Source organism: Gymnoscopelus braueri (assembly GCF_963280865.1).
Source record: "Gymnoscopelus braueri genome assembly, chromosome: 17".
Lineage (NCBI taxonomy): Eukaryota > Metazoa > Chordata > Actinopteri > Myctophiformes > Myctophidae > Gymnoscopelus > Gymnoscopelus braueri.
In genome coordinates this window covers 40,698,015-40,716,037 of record NC_137617.1, presented here as the reverse complement: position 1 = coordinate 40,716,037, position 18,023 = coordinate 40,698,015, and the positions used below count along the sequence as shown (strand labels likewise).

Here is an 18,023-nt window from a genome sequence, read left to right as displayed (position 1 = left end):
AACGGATTTGAAATGTTGAAAAAGCCTCTGATGTTTTTACATATAGTTCATCATGCAACGCGTGTGTGTTCCGCCCTCAGATTCATCTTATGGAGGCCATCACCCCTGCCCGCACACACTTGTTAAAGTCTATTTAAGTTCATGTAAATATATATTAAGTTCTAAATAAAAATGGGTTTCACACCCACTTTATGTTGCATCTCTTTTTCCCCTAGACGGGGACGTAACAATATAATATCCATTCCAACTTTTATTAGCCTTTGGTCATGAGGTTAAACTGTAAACAAACTTCTTATTCTCTTCATTACACGTGAGAGTCGGCTATTTACTTTATAAACGTTTAATCGTGTGAGGGACTCGCTTGCGCTGATCTACAATGGCTGCGGTTACATGGACATCATGTCAGGCCAGAGACAAGGGCATGGCTGCACCACACTAATTGAGTTACTTTACACCACTGTCAATAGATGCAATGCAGTCTCACCTCCATATGGTCTCATCAGGTTCACTTTTGTGGGAAAGGCCTCATCGGCCACGAACACATGCGGCGCGATGACCTCACTCTCTGGCAGCAACGGTGGAGGTGATAGGGGAAGCTGTCCATCGATGATCTGTGATCCGAAGACACTCCTTGAGGAGACACCAGCGTCACCGTCTCGTCCATACGCACCAATGTCGACGTAGGTGAACTTGTACCTGGCATCACAAGCGGCCATCAGGATGAAGCTGAAGTAACCTTGATTGATTGATTGAATATTTTATTAGACAGAAATGTAAAAACAGCACACGGTCTTGTTTCTTTTGGGGTCCTAGGTATTCAATTCATCAACATATAAAATAGCACCAAACATTCAATATCATCACAAATATAAAACACTACTTGTACATTACCTTTGTAATTTAAGTAGGCACTTCCACTGTTGACTGGAGCTTGGATTTGGACATGTTTGCCATCTATGGCCCGACACAGTTGGTAAAATTCCGATCTTCCCAGAATTCTGCCTTCAGCCTCAACCACTGTGCTCCCGTAGGGAAAGCAACAAACTCATCCTTCAGTGCCACCCATATTGCTTGGCATACCTCGCGGACAATCGCAGACACCGTTGAAATTCCAAGCAAGAAGGTTCCTGTGGTTGTTTGCATGTTGAATGTGCGGCGTCACCCGACGAAGCAGGTCGTCGAATTTGACATTCAAGTCAAAACGAAATAAAACTTCAAAGCTGTAATAACCCCGGTCATCTTGTATCTCTGTGCATGGTCTCCTCTCCACAGGATTTCCTCTCTCTCCGATGTCCTTGCACCTCCCTGCTCCTCCTCCATGAGGGTCCTGTCCCCTCCTGCGGTGTCCCTCCCCACCTGGGGTCCTCCCAGGTGCATCACCTCCCCTCCGGACAGCGAGGCCTACTACGGGGAGACGGACAGCGACGCCGACACGCAGACGCCCACGCACATCCGTCGGCCGCGGCGCACGCCCCCGCACCCGCACGCCCGCTCGCCCGCACGCCACGACAGCCAGAGCCAGGAGGAGACGGAGACCTCAGAGATGAGCGGGTAGGACACAGTTGATTGATTGATTGAATCAGGCCTGGAATTTTGACATTTTAGGGGCAAGGCCACTTGGCCTTTGGTGTTGTCTATTTTTTGAGGGCACAAAGGCCAAATGTCAGGGCAGGAAGGCCATCAAATAAAACAAGAGACAAGAAAGAGACACTGGTGTCTACGTGACAAGAAAGAGACACTGGTGTCTACATGACAAGAAAGAGACACTGGTGTCTACATATTGACAAGAAAGAGACACTGGTGTCTACATATTGACAAGAAAGAGACACTGGTGTCTACATATTGACAAGAAAGAGACACTGGTGCCTACATATTGACAAGAAAGAGACACTGGTGCCTACATATTGACAAGAAAGAGACACTGGTGTCTACGTGACAAGAAAGAGACACTGGTGTCTACATATTGACAAGAAAGAGACACTGGTGTCTACATATTGACAAGAAAGAGACACTGGTGCCTACATATTGACAAGAAAGAGACACTGGTGCCTACATATTGACAAGAAAGAGACACTGGTGCCTACATATTGACAAGAAAGAGACACTGGTGCCTACATATTGACAAGAAAGAGACACTGGTGTCTACATATTGACAAGAAAGAGACAGAGGATAAAGTGGTACAGTCAGCTGGGGCATTAAGGCCACTGTGGCCTCAGGGCATGCCATTTTTTTGACTCAGTTTTTTGACTCAGTTTTTTTTTTTGTCTCAATTCTTTTGACTCAGTTTTTTGACCTCAGTTTGGCACAAGGCCAAACTGAGGGGCAACGACGGCCATGGTCTTCGTGGCCTCCCTGAAATTCCTGCCCTGGATTGAATACTTTATTAGTCCAAAAATTTAACAGCATGGAGGTACAGTAAAAACACTCGGGCTAAAAGGATAACACAAAAAAGTCCTGGGGACTTATTTCCATTGTGGTCCTAATGGTGGACAAAGTACTCAACCCCAGTTGTTCACAATTTCAACATTGTTTCGTTGAAATCGCCAAAGTATAAAATAGGGTTAACATTGTCAAACTCATTTTTATAACTCATTTCATTGGGGAACCCCTGGAATCCCCTTGGACCCCCACTTTAGAGAACCACTGCTCTAGAAAATGACCACTGTATTCTGTCTCAGGTACGAGAGCGCCCCAGACGCAGGGGTCCCCCTGCAGGGCCACACGTGGGAGCAGCAGGGGCCCGCCGCGCTCAACGGCTCGTCTCTCCTCCCGGGGGTCCCGCGGAGGGAGGTGGTCTACCAGCCCCCCCAGGACGAAGAATGGCTCACCTCGGCACACACCCCGCACACCCCTCACACACTCACCCCCACCCCCCTCGACCAGGGGGGTCCGCTGGGGGAGGGCGAGGGCGAAGTCGACAGCGGCTTCCAGGAGGCGGGCCACTACATGGCGTCGGCGGTGCCGCTGGTGTCGCCCGAGCGGGCCAACGAGGCTCTGATGCTGGGCTTCACCAGTCAGCTGGTGCCCATGGTGGGGCCGCAGCAGACCCCCGTCAACGACGACCTGTCCACCACCTACGTGGAGAAGGCACGACAAGCCAGTGAGTACATACATACATACAGTGTCTTTCATGTCAGTGGTACTCAAAAAATTTAATTTCAAGGAGCCCATAACTCTCAGAGTTACTTTACTTTACTTTTACTTGGCCGGTACAATGCACATTAATGAACACTAAGACAGTGTAATACATACACATGATGATTAAGTGTAAACATGCCGGATTTAGCAAATGCTGTTTTCCCCCAAAAACATGGAAACATACAGGCATCACAATATAACAACATAGGTTAACAACAACACTCAATTACATCAACAAGAGGCATACAGTAACCTAATTTAGAGTAAGCCTACTATATAAAATCTTATAAGTGATCGCAAGTCTGGTTATCTTTCAACTACTGTTTGAATTTCCCTTTGAATACTGTGAGTGTGGGGTTTCTCACCATACAGACCTGTAAGGGTCCATTTGGAACCCCCTCAAGGAACCCTGAGGATCCCTGGACCTCACTTTGAGAAATATGTGACTTGCTGTCTAGGGTTGCCAACCGTGCCTTGAAATGAAGGAATCGCACCTTGTTTGGAAACCAAAAGGCATGTCTCTTGTTGGACTGATAAGGGGACACACTTTGCTCCTCACTTTTGGGGAATCAATCAGTGACACACATCTTACAAGTTCAAACGGCTCATATAACAGCTGTAACACAGGTTGTAATATAATATATACAGAAACTGTATACATACTGTATACAGTGAGATTCTATCTTGGTCTGGGCGTCCCTCGTTTTTCTTAGAAATAAGGGAGAAATAAGGTAGTTGGAAACCCTAGCGCAGTCACACATAGCAGATCAGTGCAGTATTCCTGTATATAATACAGAATGCAGTGGCTGAACAGACACGTGGTGTACCAGTATGTGAGAGAGGTTGAATGAGGATAAGAGTCACTTTGTGCCACTGTTTGTTTTTATGGCACAGAAACTGTTCCTGTGAGTCTGCAGGAAACCTGCTGAGTGCACCTGCTGTTTGTGATGGATGAACCCCAAACGTTTTGGGTGACACCGTGACTTTGCCTCTGGTGCCACCCTCGGGCCAAAAACGACCACTTTGCACACAAGATAATTACCTCACAATCTAAGAGGCAGTGGTTCTCAATCTCTTTAATTTCAAGGACCCCCATTTTGATATACAGACCTGTAAGGATCCATTTGGTTTCTAACTATCAACAATGTAGTTGGGGACCCCCTGGAACGCCCTTAAGGACCCCTAGGGGTCCCCAGACCCCACTTTGAGAACCAGTGAGCTAAAGTAGACAGACAGACAGACAGACAGACAGACAGACAGACAGACAGACAGACAGGCAGGGGAAAGGACAAAGAACAAAGACATTCAACACAGGTCCTGAATTAGACCTGTTTAAACCCAGGATGTTGCTACAGCAGGCTATTAATTTACGGTTACTCTCTGGTTGTGCGCCACAAGGGTGCCCCGGTCAAACTTAACTGTTAAAATTTGACTTCCGTTAAGAGCCAAATGTGGCAGCTGCCGACAAAAGGAGTTTAAACTGGCAGGCCAGAAGGCTTCTCTGGGCGTTTATGGAGGATTGTAGCAGCTGTCAGGTGTGTCAAGTGTCACTGATAAAGCTGAAATCTGTGTATTTGCTTCCCTCTAGTGGTTGCTTTAAGGTGAACCTCCTTCAAAGTGGCATTCAGTTTTTGCAGGCGTCAGAGTTGTCCCATGGTTTAGACTAGAGCTGTGGTTCTCAAAGTGAGGTCCAGGGACCCTCTGGGTTCCAAATGGACCCTCACAGGTCTGTAACTCTGTGAGTGTATAAATGGAACCAAATGGACCCTTACGGGTCCATTTGGTTCCATTTATACACTCTCAGAGTTATGGGGTTCCTGGAAATTCTAAACATTTGAGAACCACTGGTTTTAGTGACATACAACAGACATAAAGTAGAGGTATTTCAACCCCACCCCCACCCCCGTCCCAGGGCCAACAGGCACCCCAATCTATCTCTTCTGTCAGTGTTCTGAGCATTTGACTCACAGGGTTATATTTATAGGCTTTGAACCGAGTCTCATTGACAGACAGACATAGCTCTGTGACTTACAGATCCACACAGCTGACTATGTGTGTGTGTGTGTGTGTGTGTGTGTGTGTGTGTGTGTGTGTGTGTGTGTGTGTGTGTGTGTGTGTGTGTGTGTGTGTGTGTGTGTGTGTGTGTGTGTGTGTGTGTGTGTGTGTGTGCGTGCAGTACTTCATGCACACACATACACGATGTGAATCAGAAAAAGGTTAATGACGTCTACCATTTGTGATAGTGAAACGGTTTTCAGTCTCCTTAAAATTAAAGAACATATTCAATTTAGTTAATTAATTGACCTGCTTTCCTTTACAAATTGCAATTATCTTTTTTTTTATGGGAACTTTGCCCATATTTAACCATATTTAACTATTTTATGTTTTATAAATAGCTTATCTACAAGCTAACAACATGTCACGATGCCAGTTGGGCTTGCTTGTAAATCAGCTATGTTTCTGGGGAGGATCAGATCCCATGTATGTTCCGTGTACAATCTCTGAAAAATGGCCGCCAGTCTATGTAAGAATGACACTTTCGATGTGTTTTGCATACGGTAGGTGTAGTGGCGATCTGATCTGGAAAATGTTGTGTCAAAAATGTTAAAGTTTCACTTTAAGAAAAAGTTTTGTCTGTGGTTATATGATTTGGAAATGAAACTTTCCCAAACCTTAGTACTTCAAAAGTGGTGGGATAACTACTTTACTCAAGTATTGTCCTTACTTTTTGTATTAATTTTGTGGTACTTTTACTTGAGTGTTTCGATTTTTTGATTCTTTTTACTTCTACTCCTGTACATCTCAGAGGCAAATATTCTACTTTAATTCCACTACAATTATTTGATGGCTTTAAGTTACCTATTGCGACACGTTGTCAGCTTGCAGATCGGCCATTTTTGTCTAAGACATTTGATGGATAAAAGTGGTCCAAGTAGTTCTAACTTGTTTCCATTTTATTGAGAATAGAGGGTTTAAGTGGTTAAGAAAAAGTCACTTTTCTCTCTACTGTACAGTATGAATGTGCTTTGGGGATGAAACCGTCCACCAATTTTCCTCAAACAAACGAATACAAGAACGCTAAAACAAATCCGGCAACCACGGTACGGTCGCCACCAGTATTCGTAAACGTAACCTCAGTAAAACTATGCCTAAACCTAACCTTATTCCTAAACTTAACCTCAGTAAAACTATGCCTAAACCTCAACCTTATTCCTAAACTTAACCTCAGTAAAACTATGCCTAAACCTCAACCTTATTCCTAAACTTAACCTCAGTAAAACTATGCCTAAACCTAACCTTATTCCTAAACTTAACCTCAGTAAAACTATGCCTAAACCTAAACTTATTCCTAAACTTAACCTCAGTAAAACTATGCCTAAACCTAACCTTATTCCTAAACTTAACCTCAGTAAAACTATGCCGAACCATAAACTTATTCGTAACCTCAACCCGTAAAAATGGGGGCGAGCGTTCCGGTTACCAGACAAACATATAGGTACTTCAGACAGTCACGGGTTTGTTCCGACATTTATCGTTTGACCCTAAACACATAACGATAGTGATTACTGATCCGTTGACAGTGAGGATGATGGGAATGAATAGCTACGCTCTGACTGAAGTAATGACCACTGGATGCAGCACCGTAATGAGAGAAGCGTGTCCTCTCTGCCATCAGTGACTATGAAGCACAGGGCTCAGGTTGGGGCTTTCTTATAGGACAGGGACAATGGTGACAGGCTGTCGACTGAGAAGGATGGGGACCTGTCCTTTCTCATATTACATACAGACTGAGAGACACACTCACATGCACGCACGGTTGCCAAGGTTATTATTGTTTTGCATTTTTCATTAGTTTTTAATTTTATTATTTCATTTTCACTTTTTTTTCCCAGTTTTAATTGTTTTTTAAAGTGAAAAGGCTTAGTTTCTTTGTTTTACTAGATTTTGTGTTAGTTTTAATCTTTTATTAATATGGGGTATTTGTCAGGTAAAACATTTCAGAAAACGTATTGTGTAATAAATAAATGCCCTTAAACATTTTGTTATACTGGCACAACAAAAACATTGGCAGATTTCATATCCACCCAAAATACAAATCTTATGTATAACAAAGGGGAACACTACGAACATTTTCTTTACGATTTTAGTTTATAATAGTTAATTTAGTTACAGAATACAGTTTCAGTTAGTTAGTTTTGCTGTAAAGTTTCCCCTTTAATTTTTATATCTAGTAACCTTGACACACACACACACACACACACACACACACACACACACACACACACACACACTGATGAGCCCGACAGTCGGATAAAGGGTTCGATGGCAGGTGTCGACAGCAGTGCAGAGAATGGCAGATCAGCGGGATGACTTATGACCGAGCTCTGTTCTCTATAACCTATAACTGTCTCCAGTGACAGACACACACGCGCACACACACAGACACACACACACACACACACACACACACACACACACACACACACACACACACACACACACACACACACACACACACACACACACACACACACACACACACACACACACACACACACACACACACACACACACAATGCCCTGTTGTCTAAACATCATCACACAAGGGGGTCTCCCTGTCCTTGTGTGTCCGTGTGTGTGTGTGTGTTTGTTTGTTTGTATTACTCGACCAAATGTTCCCACAAGTATAGTAGAATTTCAGAAACAGACATTGAGGATCATTGTCCTGGTCCTCACAAGAGAAATGTTATCCATCAAATGTCTTAGCCAAAAATGAAATGATCTACAAGCTGACGTGTCACAACAAGTAACTTGTAAATAAAGCTGTCAAATAATTGTAGTGGAATTAAAGTAGAATATTTGCCTCTGAGGTGTACAGGAGTAGAAGAAAATAGTATAAAAAAATTGACACACTCAAGTAAAAGTACCTCAAAATTGTACTTAAGTAAGTACAATACTTGAGTAAACATAGGCTACTTAGTTATCCCATTTTTTATAGTTAGACTTACATTAGGAAAATATTCAGGTTAGGATTAGGATTATTAGACACTTAGAGGTTAGGTGTAGAGTTTTCCCTATTTCATATTTAGTTGTGCGTGATGTCACAAAAATCGCAGATCTACAAGCTCACAATGTGTCGCAGCGCGACGATGCCAGGTTGATGTCCTCACAAGCATAGTAATACAAACGTGTATGTGTGTGTGTGTGTGTGTGTGTGTGTGTGTGTGTGTGTGTGTGTGTGTGTGTGTCTGTGTGTGGGTTGACGGGGTAAAGAGCGTTTGAAGGCCCAGACAGGTGTGTGATGTCTGTCAGAGACAGACAGACAGGAATAGAGGGTGACATAGAGGGTGACATCATGCCATGGTTTTGGGTCATCGGACACAGAGACAAAGGTCTTTACATGGGGCTGCCCCCGCAGCCCAGAACTGGAAGCACAGGCTGGGAGACCGAACTGTTGTCTCCAAGAGTAGTACTGGCCTCTCTCCACTGCTACGTGTGTGTGTGTGTGGGTGTGTGTGGGCAGGTTAGAAATACACACTCACTTGTGAAATGAGGGACTTCATAACTCCTTCAGGGTCTCATGTGGATGGACATAGGGTCCAACGCGTGGTCTACTCAGGTAAGGCATACATGCATACAGTACATGCAAGGGCACACACACAGGACACACACATACACATACTGTACACATACACACACAGACAGACACAGACACACATAGACAGACACACACACAGACACACAGACACACAGACACGGCACATTAAGACTTAAATTGAACATTACCAGGGAAAATAGCAAACATCATTGATTTAGAATGAATGGTTTGTAGTTTGACTGGTGTAGTTTTGCCCCAGTGATATAACTCCTGAGCGTCTTCTACAAGTGGAACCAAACAGGCCAATAAGGGTCCATTTGGTTCCATTTATACATTTGTGTACGAATTGTCTTTGGCTCAAGTTCTGTTATACAGGTCGGCATTGGTCTCAGTAGGTAACGTGGCTCTGGTGAGCATTGAACAGATTATCTTGGTGATACTGTCTTTAGTGTAATGGTGGGGGGATGGCTTTAAGCTAATGGCTTCCATCTCCTTGTGTGCTTTATCCCTAACATGTGCTGTAGGAATGTGTGGTGATATGATTGAGTCAGTAATGATGCCTCGCTTCATTGCTCTGGACAGGTGATAGCTGTTATTATGGCTCTGTTACTGTGCAAAAATTATAATCCCCCATACTAAAAAATATGGGACATTTGAAGATTACTCGGTCCTTCCTCGGTTAAATTGATGTTCCGGCCGGGGCGGATGATCTGGCATGCTCTTTGTGGGATTGAAAACATTGCAATGGAATATTACTGCCGCTGTTCTGTTGTGAGAGAGGAGAGCTGCGTTTGGCCCCCTCCCCGCTTGATTTGAACCAGCGCTGTTTCTCGGTAGATAAAAGGGTGAGATAATTTTGTCTGTGTTGAGTGCGATCACAAAGAGCCTGGATGGGACCGCGGTTTATATCCAGTATGTATTTTTGTGAAGTTATTCATGCGTGATGAGCAGAGATATCAAGGACTCACACTGAGATAATAAAGACTCAAATAGCTTCACACACACTCACACACGCACGCACACACATCCACGCACGCAAGCACACACATACCCACGCACACGAACAGCCTGATCTAACCCTCCTGGAGTGTGTGACTCAACATTGGAAAGTACTAGGCACAATTCCTGCTTCTAAATCCTTCAGCACACTTTGCTGTCTGTCATTGTTAATCCTCAGCCCCCAACGCGGGGCTGATCACTTTTGTAATACTGTGTATAGTATAAATCAAGCTATGTTCAATGTCTGGATATAGTTAATTACAGGCAGGTCTTGTGTGTTATGAGGGAGGGTGACGTGTGCCTCATACAATAGGATCGTCGAGGGTGTGCCAAAGGTATCAAAAGACCAAAATGGCAATACGTCCCAACAGGGACACAAAGCTATGACACACTTCACACTTTGCATGATCTAATCCAGTGGTTCTCAAACTTATTTTTACATTTTAATGACCCATAGTTTGGTATGTATTAGACCAAGGACCCCTATAATTTTGAGAGTGGTGGGTCCATTTGGTTCCATTTCTACACTCTCAGAGTTATAGACCTGTAAAGGTCTATTTGGTCCCTAACTCTCAATCATTTATCTGGGGACCCCCTGGAATCCACCCAAGAACCCCACTGATTTAATCGGTTTATTTGCCAATTAAAACTAGAAACTCTCAGGTGACTGTGTGTTTAGCTTTATATACTCTGATGTGAAGTTGTTATACTTACAACAAAATGCCTGGATACACAGTAAGCCAGTGGTTCTAAAACTAATTTCAAGGACACCCATAACTCTGTGAGTATATAAATGGAGTGCTCTTTGGTCAGGGAATAATCAATAGACAAAGAAAAGTAAAAACAAAAGAAAAAAACTCCACATGGCACTGCCAGAATTACAGTTAAAAAGCCTTTATTAGAACAGCATGTTCAGTGTCGATTGTCGAACGGATAAAACCTGTTATCCGTCTAAGTGTCTAATAACAAAATAGTTTTGCACATGCCAGAGATGTTATCACCACATCCCTGTTTTTCTTCTCCCCTTCCGCTCTATTTTTACTCATATTTTCCATTTCTCTGCCTCTCTCTCTCTCTGTCTCTTTCTCTCCCATGAACTCTCTGTCTCTGTCTTTCTCTGTGTGTGTTTCTCTCTCTGTCTCTCTCACTCAGAGTTGCAACGTGGAGAGAGCGTCGTGGAGAAGCAGGTGAAAGAGGCTCGCACCAAATGCCGCTCCATCGCGTCGCTGCTCACTGACTCCCCCAACCCCAACTCCAAGGGGGTGCTTATGTTCAAGAAGCGCCGGCAGAGAGCCAAGAAGTACACGCTCACCTGCTTCGGCAAGGCGGAGGGAGACACCGGCACAGAGACCGAGGGAGAGACCGAGGAGGAAGGAGGAAGCTCGTTCCTGAGCGGCTCGGAGGTCGACGAAGACGGATTCTCCGCGGCCTTTGACTCCACGTGGGACAGCGGCTACCTAGAAACGCTGGACAGGAAAAGCTCCGCCTGCCCATCAGCCACGGCAACCACACCCTATACCCCGTTAACCAATCACAGTCTGGGTCTGGACACCTCGGCCTATCAGAGTCCAGGGTTTGAACACTCTGTAAATCTAAGCCCGCGGTCAGAATACGGCTCGGCCTATCCGGGCTTGAGATCGGAGATCAACGGCTGGGATCAGCCAATCGGTGCCGGCCCTAACCATAACTACGCACAGATGTCTCCCCCGGCTGTGTCTATGTACAACGGGGGGTCTGTAGCGGTCAGTCGGGCGAGTGTTGTTCTGAGCCCACCCGCTAACGCAGCCCCGCCCAACCACTCAGACCTACACCAGAACCACTATCCTAGCCCTAATCCTGGCCCTGCAAACCCCGCCATGAACTCAGACTCTGCCAACCCAGGAGGCAATCTAAACCGCACCGCCAGGCCCTTCACCCCCTTCTCCGCTCTCTCACGCTCCTCTGTGGCGCCGGTGCTGTTCCGCCCTCCGCAGCCTAGACCCGCCTCCGTAACCACAGCAACCAGGCCCGCTGCGGCCGTATCCATGGTGAACATCCCGCCCCCTCGCCAGCCGTCGTCGGGGCCGGAGAGCAGGAGATCCGTGTCGAGCGCTTCCCTCTACATATCCCCACGAAACGGCAACGGAGGCTCCTCTGTCTACTCCCCCCCCATGGTGCACTCACCTACCGCCTCCCTGGCCTCGGCACCCTTCTCCCATCCTCCCGCCAACCCGCTGCCGTTTTCCCCTGAGCATGCGGCGCAAGCCGCCCAGTTCTCCCCCCCTCCCTCTGCTCAGCCTCTCTCTCCTGCAGCTCAAGGTCCTCCTCCGGTCTATCCATCATCTGCTCAGGCCTTCACCCCTCACCCTCCTCCCTCCTCTGGAATGTACGCGCCTCCCTTCCCCCCCTCACAGCCCCCTGCCCCAGCCCAGGTCTATGTTCCGGCCCCCCAGCAGGTCTACGTTCCGGCCCCCCAGCAGGCCTATGTTCCGGCCCCCCAGCAGGCCTATGTTCCGGCCCCCCAGCAGGCCTATGTTCCGGCCCCCCAGCAGGCCTATGTTCCGGCCCCCCAGCAGGCCTATGTTCCGGCCCCCCAGCAGGTCTATGTTCCGGCCCCCCAACCTCCTTCTCAAGCCGCCCCGCCTCCCCCGCCCGCGTTCTTCAACCCCTACGCCAACATGGCGGCCCCCGTGACCCAGCAGCCCCCTACCGCCGATTCTCTGGCTTCGCGCGAGCAGCGCATCTCGGTGCCCGCCGCGCGCACCGGCATCCTGGCGGAAGCGCGCCGCCGCAGCAACCAGAAGAAGCCCATGTTCTGCTCCGTGCAGAACAAGAACATCGACCCCAACCCGGCCCTGCTCTCCATGCTTCAGAACATGGACCAGGACCCGGACCCGGTGCCGTGCGCCCCCAGCTTTGCGGGGCTTAACGGGTCCGGGCCCGCGCACGCCGGCGAGGCCGGTGGTCACGAGTCGGGGCCCGAGGAGGACTGGCTGAGGCTGGGAGCCGAGGCCTGTAACTTCATGCAGGCCCAGAAGGGCCCCAGGCCCCCACCCGTGGCCCCCAAACCCCAGGCTCCACAGGCCCCGCCTCAGCTGGCAGGGAAGGGAGGTGAGCTTTTCGCCCGCAGGCAGAGCAGGATGGACCGCTACATGGAGGAGCGGTCGCCCTCCGTGGCCTCGGCCGCGCCCTACTCCCCCGCCCAGCCCAGGGACGCCTCTCCCACCCCGTCGCTCCCCGCCACCTGGAGGTACAACTCCACCTGCCGCGCGCCGCCTCCCATCAACTACAACCCTCTGCTCTCCCCGTCCTGCCCCCTCAAGGCCCAGAAAACACAGAAGGCCGGGGTAGCGAAACCGGCAGCTGGGGGGAATAAAGCCGGGGGGCGCAAGGCCGCCCTCAGCGCCGTGGACATCATGAGCCACCAGCCCTACCAGCTCAACTCTTCTCTCTTCACCTACGGGGGCGGGGTTCCTCAGAACGCCTCTCAGACGCCCGGTTCCCAGGTAGGGATGTCACCGATTACAAACTTAAGTTGACGTCCAATGTTCAATGCCAAACACACAATTAAATCGTTAATCGCAATCATTTGAGTGACAATTAATCGTCTTTGATTGATTGATTGATTGATTGAATATTTTATTAGGCAAAAATGTAAAACAGCACAGTTACATTTGAAATACTTTGTCTAAAGGGTCTGTTCAAAAAAGTCAAGACCGCAAGGACTTTTTTGAACAGACCTTTTAGACGATTAATTGTCACTCAAATGATTGCGATTAACGATTTAATTGTGTGTTTGTCATTGAACATTGGAACACATGAAGCCCTTCGGGCTTCATAATAAAAAAATGCACAGGGCAGATATGACAAATAACTTAAATATACAAAGACAAGATATACATAGACATAATATTATTATTTTTTTAAATCTTTTTGAAAATGTGTGAAAATCTTTCAACATGGAAACAATTATGACGATTATGCAAAAATAATTGCGATTAGACGATTATGTAATAATTGTGACAGGCCTATTCCCAGGTGCCACTGAAGACCGCCCGCGTGCGAGAGGTGAAGCGCTTCTCCACGCCGCCTCCCATGTCCACCGGGCCCTCCGTGAAGGTCATCACCCCCCGCTCGGCCACGACGCTGGGTGAGCCACTGTGGCGCTCCGATGATGACTTTGGTACTAGGGCCCCGGCTGCTCCGGCGCCCTACCAACAAGTCTACCAGCCGCCGCCCCAGGTGTCCGCCGCGCCCTACCAGCCTCAGCCTCAGTGGGGTGCCACCCCGCAGCATCCCCCTGCGCCGACCGGCCCCCTCCCCCAGCTCCCGACATTCTCCTCTCCTGCCTACCCCAGCGCCCCTACTTTCAGCCACCTCCAGCAGGCCGACGGCAGGCAGTTTAAGAGCACCCCGAATATGAGTCCCCTCGGCCCCAACGTTCCCTCCAGACCCGCGTCCTCCATGGGGGGCCAGGTCCCCAGGCCCAGGTTCAGCACTTCCAACCTGGGCCTGCAGCCCTGCGTGTGGCGCCCGGGATCCAACATGTGAACTGAGGAGAGACTCCGGACGCACTGAAACGGATCATCTACTGTATACCTGCAAGAGACCAGAGTTCAAAAGGAAAAGAACCACGATTTTCAGTCAAAGCCCCGTTATAATGGGTTGCGCACCGGTGTCGCGTGCCAAAAATAGCAGATCTACAAGCTTGCTGTGAGCTTGTGGGTGGCCTGTTTTCGGCATGTGACACCAGTGTGCGATCAAGTATAAATCAATCTTTATATTTGCTCATTTTCAGTATGGATTGTAGTTTATTTTGAAGTCACATAAGGTTTCATGTGAATATATCACGTTTGTAACTGTCACTCACATACATAGCACCACGCCTTATCATGTTCACTAGATCGCATTCTGTTGATATTATTATTAACGGGAACACTGTTGTTTGTAAAATATTGCGCGGAAACTAAGACAGGCCAGGTTGAGAAAACAGGAGATTGATTTATAAGGGGCACACAGACGAGTGGCATTGCTTGTTGAGAACAACCGTGAAAGATGTTGTTTTCTGTAAATATTGTTTTCGATGTGAATGATAAAAGAATTAAGTTTGAAAAGAAGGACGGAAGAATGGAGGATGTGCACAAGACAAGACTGTGTGTGTAGAGAGAGAGAGAGAGAGAGCGCGAGAGAGAGAGGGGAAAAGAAAAAAAAATCGAAGAGGACTGAAGAATCCTCAATGAGATAAACTGTTTCTGCTGAGTTGTAAAAGATGGGGTTTGGATGTACAGTATAGTCTCACTAATAGGCATTGTGTCTGCCGTCCCATCCCGATGATATCATTTTAAAGGTCGAGTATTTGTAGTTTATTTAATTTAATTTAAAGGTAGGGGAAGTGATATTGTTTTGGTTAAAACAAAATGTTTTTTTTGGTCACATTATAAACAAAAATGTTATGGTGAGTTGCCAATTTCAGCCAATCAGGAGAGGGAGTACCCATTTATCAGCTTCAATGTGATAGTGTTGTAGTTCCAAAATGCTGAAAATGCATTTTCTGTTTAATGAAGAGCTGGAGAGACAGGGAGACCCCTGTTACTGAACAAACACTCTATAGCAATGATTGCTATCAGAATATAGAGCTTTTTAACACTGTTACTGAACAAACACTCTATAGCAGTGATTACTATCAGAATATAGAGCTATTTAACACTTATTTTAACAAAGCAATGTCAATACCCTACCTTTAATGCTAGATTTAATGAGTGTTGCACTACTCAGAAGCCTTTTGACTGTTTATTCTGTGAGTGTTTAGCTGCTCTATTTTAACATTTTTGGGGGTCTTTTTTCACGTGGCGAAGAGCATAAGTTTTGTGATGGAGAGCACATACAGTAGGCTACTACTGCAGTAGGGAGAGGCTTTCTTTTAGATTAGCGCTCTGATAAGTTGATGTTATGATAAAAGAGCTGTGTGACATGTCCGTTTAGCTGTGATTCAGTGACCACGCAGATGAATAAAAATAGACATGACTCACCTCAGCTGTCACTTTGTCTCTTCCTGTGTGTCGTCCAAGCCACCTCCCACTCTCACACCCACCTGTGTTGCCAGATTCTGCAAGAGAAATAAGCAGCCAGGTCTAGGAAAACAAGCCCAAAAGAAGCGACTAACTAACACATAAGCACTTTGGACCTATACATCGGCTATTTGAAAATAGCTGATCTACAAGCTCACAACGTGTCGCAATGCCACACGTTGTGAACTTGTAGATCTGCTATTTTTTTAAAAAATTGTATGGGGGTCCCTGGCACAAAATGTTTTCAAATGGGAATACACGGACAATTAGGATACAAATTAATTTGGGGGTCCTTGACATGAAAATGTGTGAGAACCACTGGTTTAAACAAACATTTAGGAAGCAAGCCCAAATAAGCAACTACACTTTAGAAACAAGCCCAAAAAAAGAACAACCAATCTTTACAAGCGACCGAGCGTCTCCCTAGGGAGGTCCTTGCTGCATGTCCCACTGGGAGGAGACCCCGTGGCAGACCAAGGACCAGATGGGGGGGGGATTACATCTCCACACTGGCCTGGGAACGCCTCGGGATCCCCCAGGAGGAAGTGGCTAATGTTGCTCAGGAGAGGGAAGTCTGGAGCTCTCTGCTGAAACTGTTGCCCCCGCGACCCGACTCCGGATAAGCGGTTGAACATGGATGGATTTATAGAAAAGCCCAAAGTTGCTTATGATAAGCAGACATGGCAACACTCTCTCCCATGCTCTCCCACTCTCACTGGGTATCTCTCTCTCTCTCTCTCTCTCTCTCTCTCTCTCTCTCTCTCTCTCTCTCTCTCTCTCTCTCTCTCTCTCTCTCTCTCGCTCGCTCGCTCTCTCTCGCTCTCCCTCCCCCTCCCTCTCTCTCTCTCCCTCCTGCCTCTATGCTGACGCAAACTAAGGCTAATTGAATAATGTGTGCGTCTTTTAAAGTAGTGACTCAAAGATGCTGGTGTCTCTGCATCAGGCAACTCCGAGCTGTTGAAGCTATCCGCCACAGAGGGGCGCTGCAGGCACTGTTACCAACAGTCTCTGCTGTAACTCTGGGTACTTTGCCATAGATGCCATATCCATGTCTCATATAAATAATAACTTAGAAATTGTAAAATATTAACTTCTTTAGCAGAGGAAAGGTAACTACTAACAGTTACAAGAGTACAAAGAGTATACCTACAGTAGTACTAGGTTATTACAATATCATTACCACTGTTTTATATTGAAATGAAAGCAGTGAAGCAGTGGTGCTGTACAGTACAAAGAACCTGTTCAAGCCCACGCATGGTTCTTTAGAGCAGTGATTCTCAACCTGTGGGCCAGAGCCCACTAGTGGGCCGTGAGGATATTGCAAGTGGGCCCCAAACACACATAGATTTAAATGATAATATAACAAATATTGTATTTGCACTTTTACTCCACTACTATTATCTTAAAACTTTAGTTACTAGTTACTTTGCAGATTTAGATTATTATTACACAATGTACATTGACCACTTAAACCCTATTTTATACTTTGGCTGTTTGAAAATAGCCGATACAGGCTCACAACGCATTGCATCACGAGGCTTGTAGATTTTCGAAAGAGTTTCAAATTTTTTGAAAAGCTTGAATACTTTTGCACTTTTGCTCAAGTAATTCCTTTTAACAGGACGTTCATGAAAGTCCTTGCGGGCTTGTTTCCAATGAGGGCCTGTGAGCAATTAGGGGTTAAGAGTCTTGCTCAGGGACAAATTTCATTTCATCGACACATATGCTGGCGTGGCCAGCATACTGTATGTAAAAAGTTTAATACAGGACTTTTACTTGCGACAGGGTCATAAATGATTGAGAGTTGGGAACCAAATGGACCCTTACAGGTCTGTAACTCTGAGAGTGTACAAATGGAACCAAATGGACCCTTACAGGTCTGTAACTCTGACAGTGTACAAACGGAACTAAATGGACCCTTACAGGTCTGTAACTCTGAGAGTGTACAAATGGAACTAAATGGACCCTTACAGGTCTGTAACTCTGAGAGTGTACAAATGGAACTAAATGGACCCTTACAGGTCCATTTGATTCTATTTGTACACTCTCCAAATTATGGGCGTCCGGTCCATGGTCTAATCATGCATACCAAACATTAAAATTAAGTATTTCTAAAACAGTAGTAAAACATCTGAGTTGGCCTACTTCTGCCATCACTGAGATGCAACCACCTGAGGGCCCTCGGTGACGGTCTGTGAAAACCAACTGAAGGAGGGGATCTAACCTCTGACCCTGAACC

The 18,023-nt window shown here is 46.6% G+C and overlaps 1 protein-coding gene across 2 annotated transcripts in view; it reads left to right on the top strand.

The window, feature by feature from the left end:
* The window catches only part of LOC308104471 (synaptopodin 2-like protein), a 22,305-nt gene extending 6,561 nt beyond the window's left edge, over positions 1 to 15,744 (top strand). The window contains exons 3-7 of one of the 2 annotated variants that reach the window (XM_080454903.1): positions 1,273 to 1,551; positions 2,680 to 3,101; positions 10,890 to 12,172; positions 12,269 to 13,222; positions 13,755 to 15,744. In XM_080454903.1, the coding sequence (XP_080311029.1) occupies positions 1,273 to 1,551; positions 2,680 to 3,101; positions 10,890 to 12,172; positions 12,269 to 13,222; positions 13,755 to 14,267 (3,451 nt within the window). In that variant the 3' untranslated portion in view covers positions 14,268 to 15,744. Of the gene's footprint in view, positions 1 to 1,272; positions 1,552 to 2,679; positions 3,102 to 10,889; positions 12,173 to 12,268; positions 13,223 to 13,742 lie in introns of both variants that reach the window. The other variant, XM_080454902.1, reaches the window with a different exon arrangement.
* Positions 15,745 to 18,023: the final 2,279 nt, after the last annotated feature.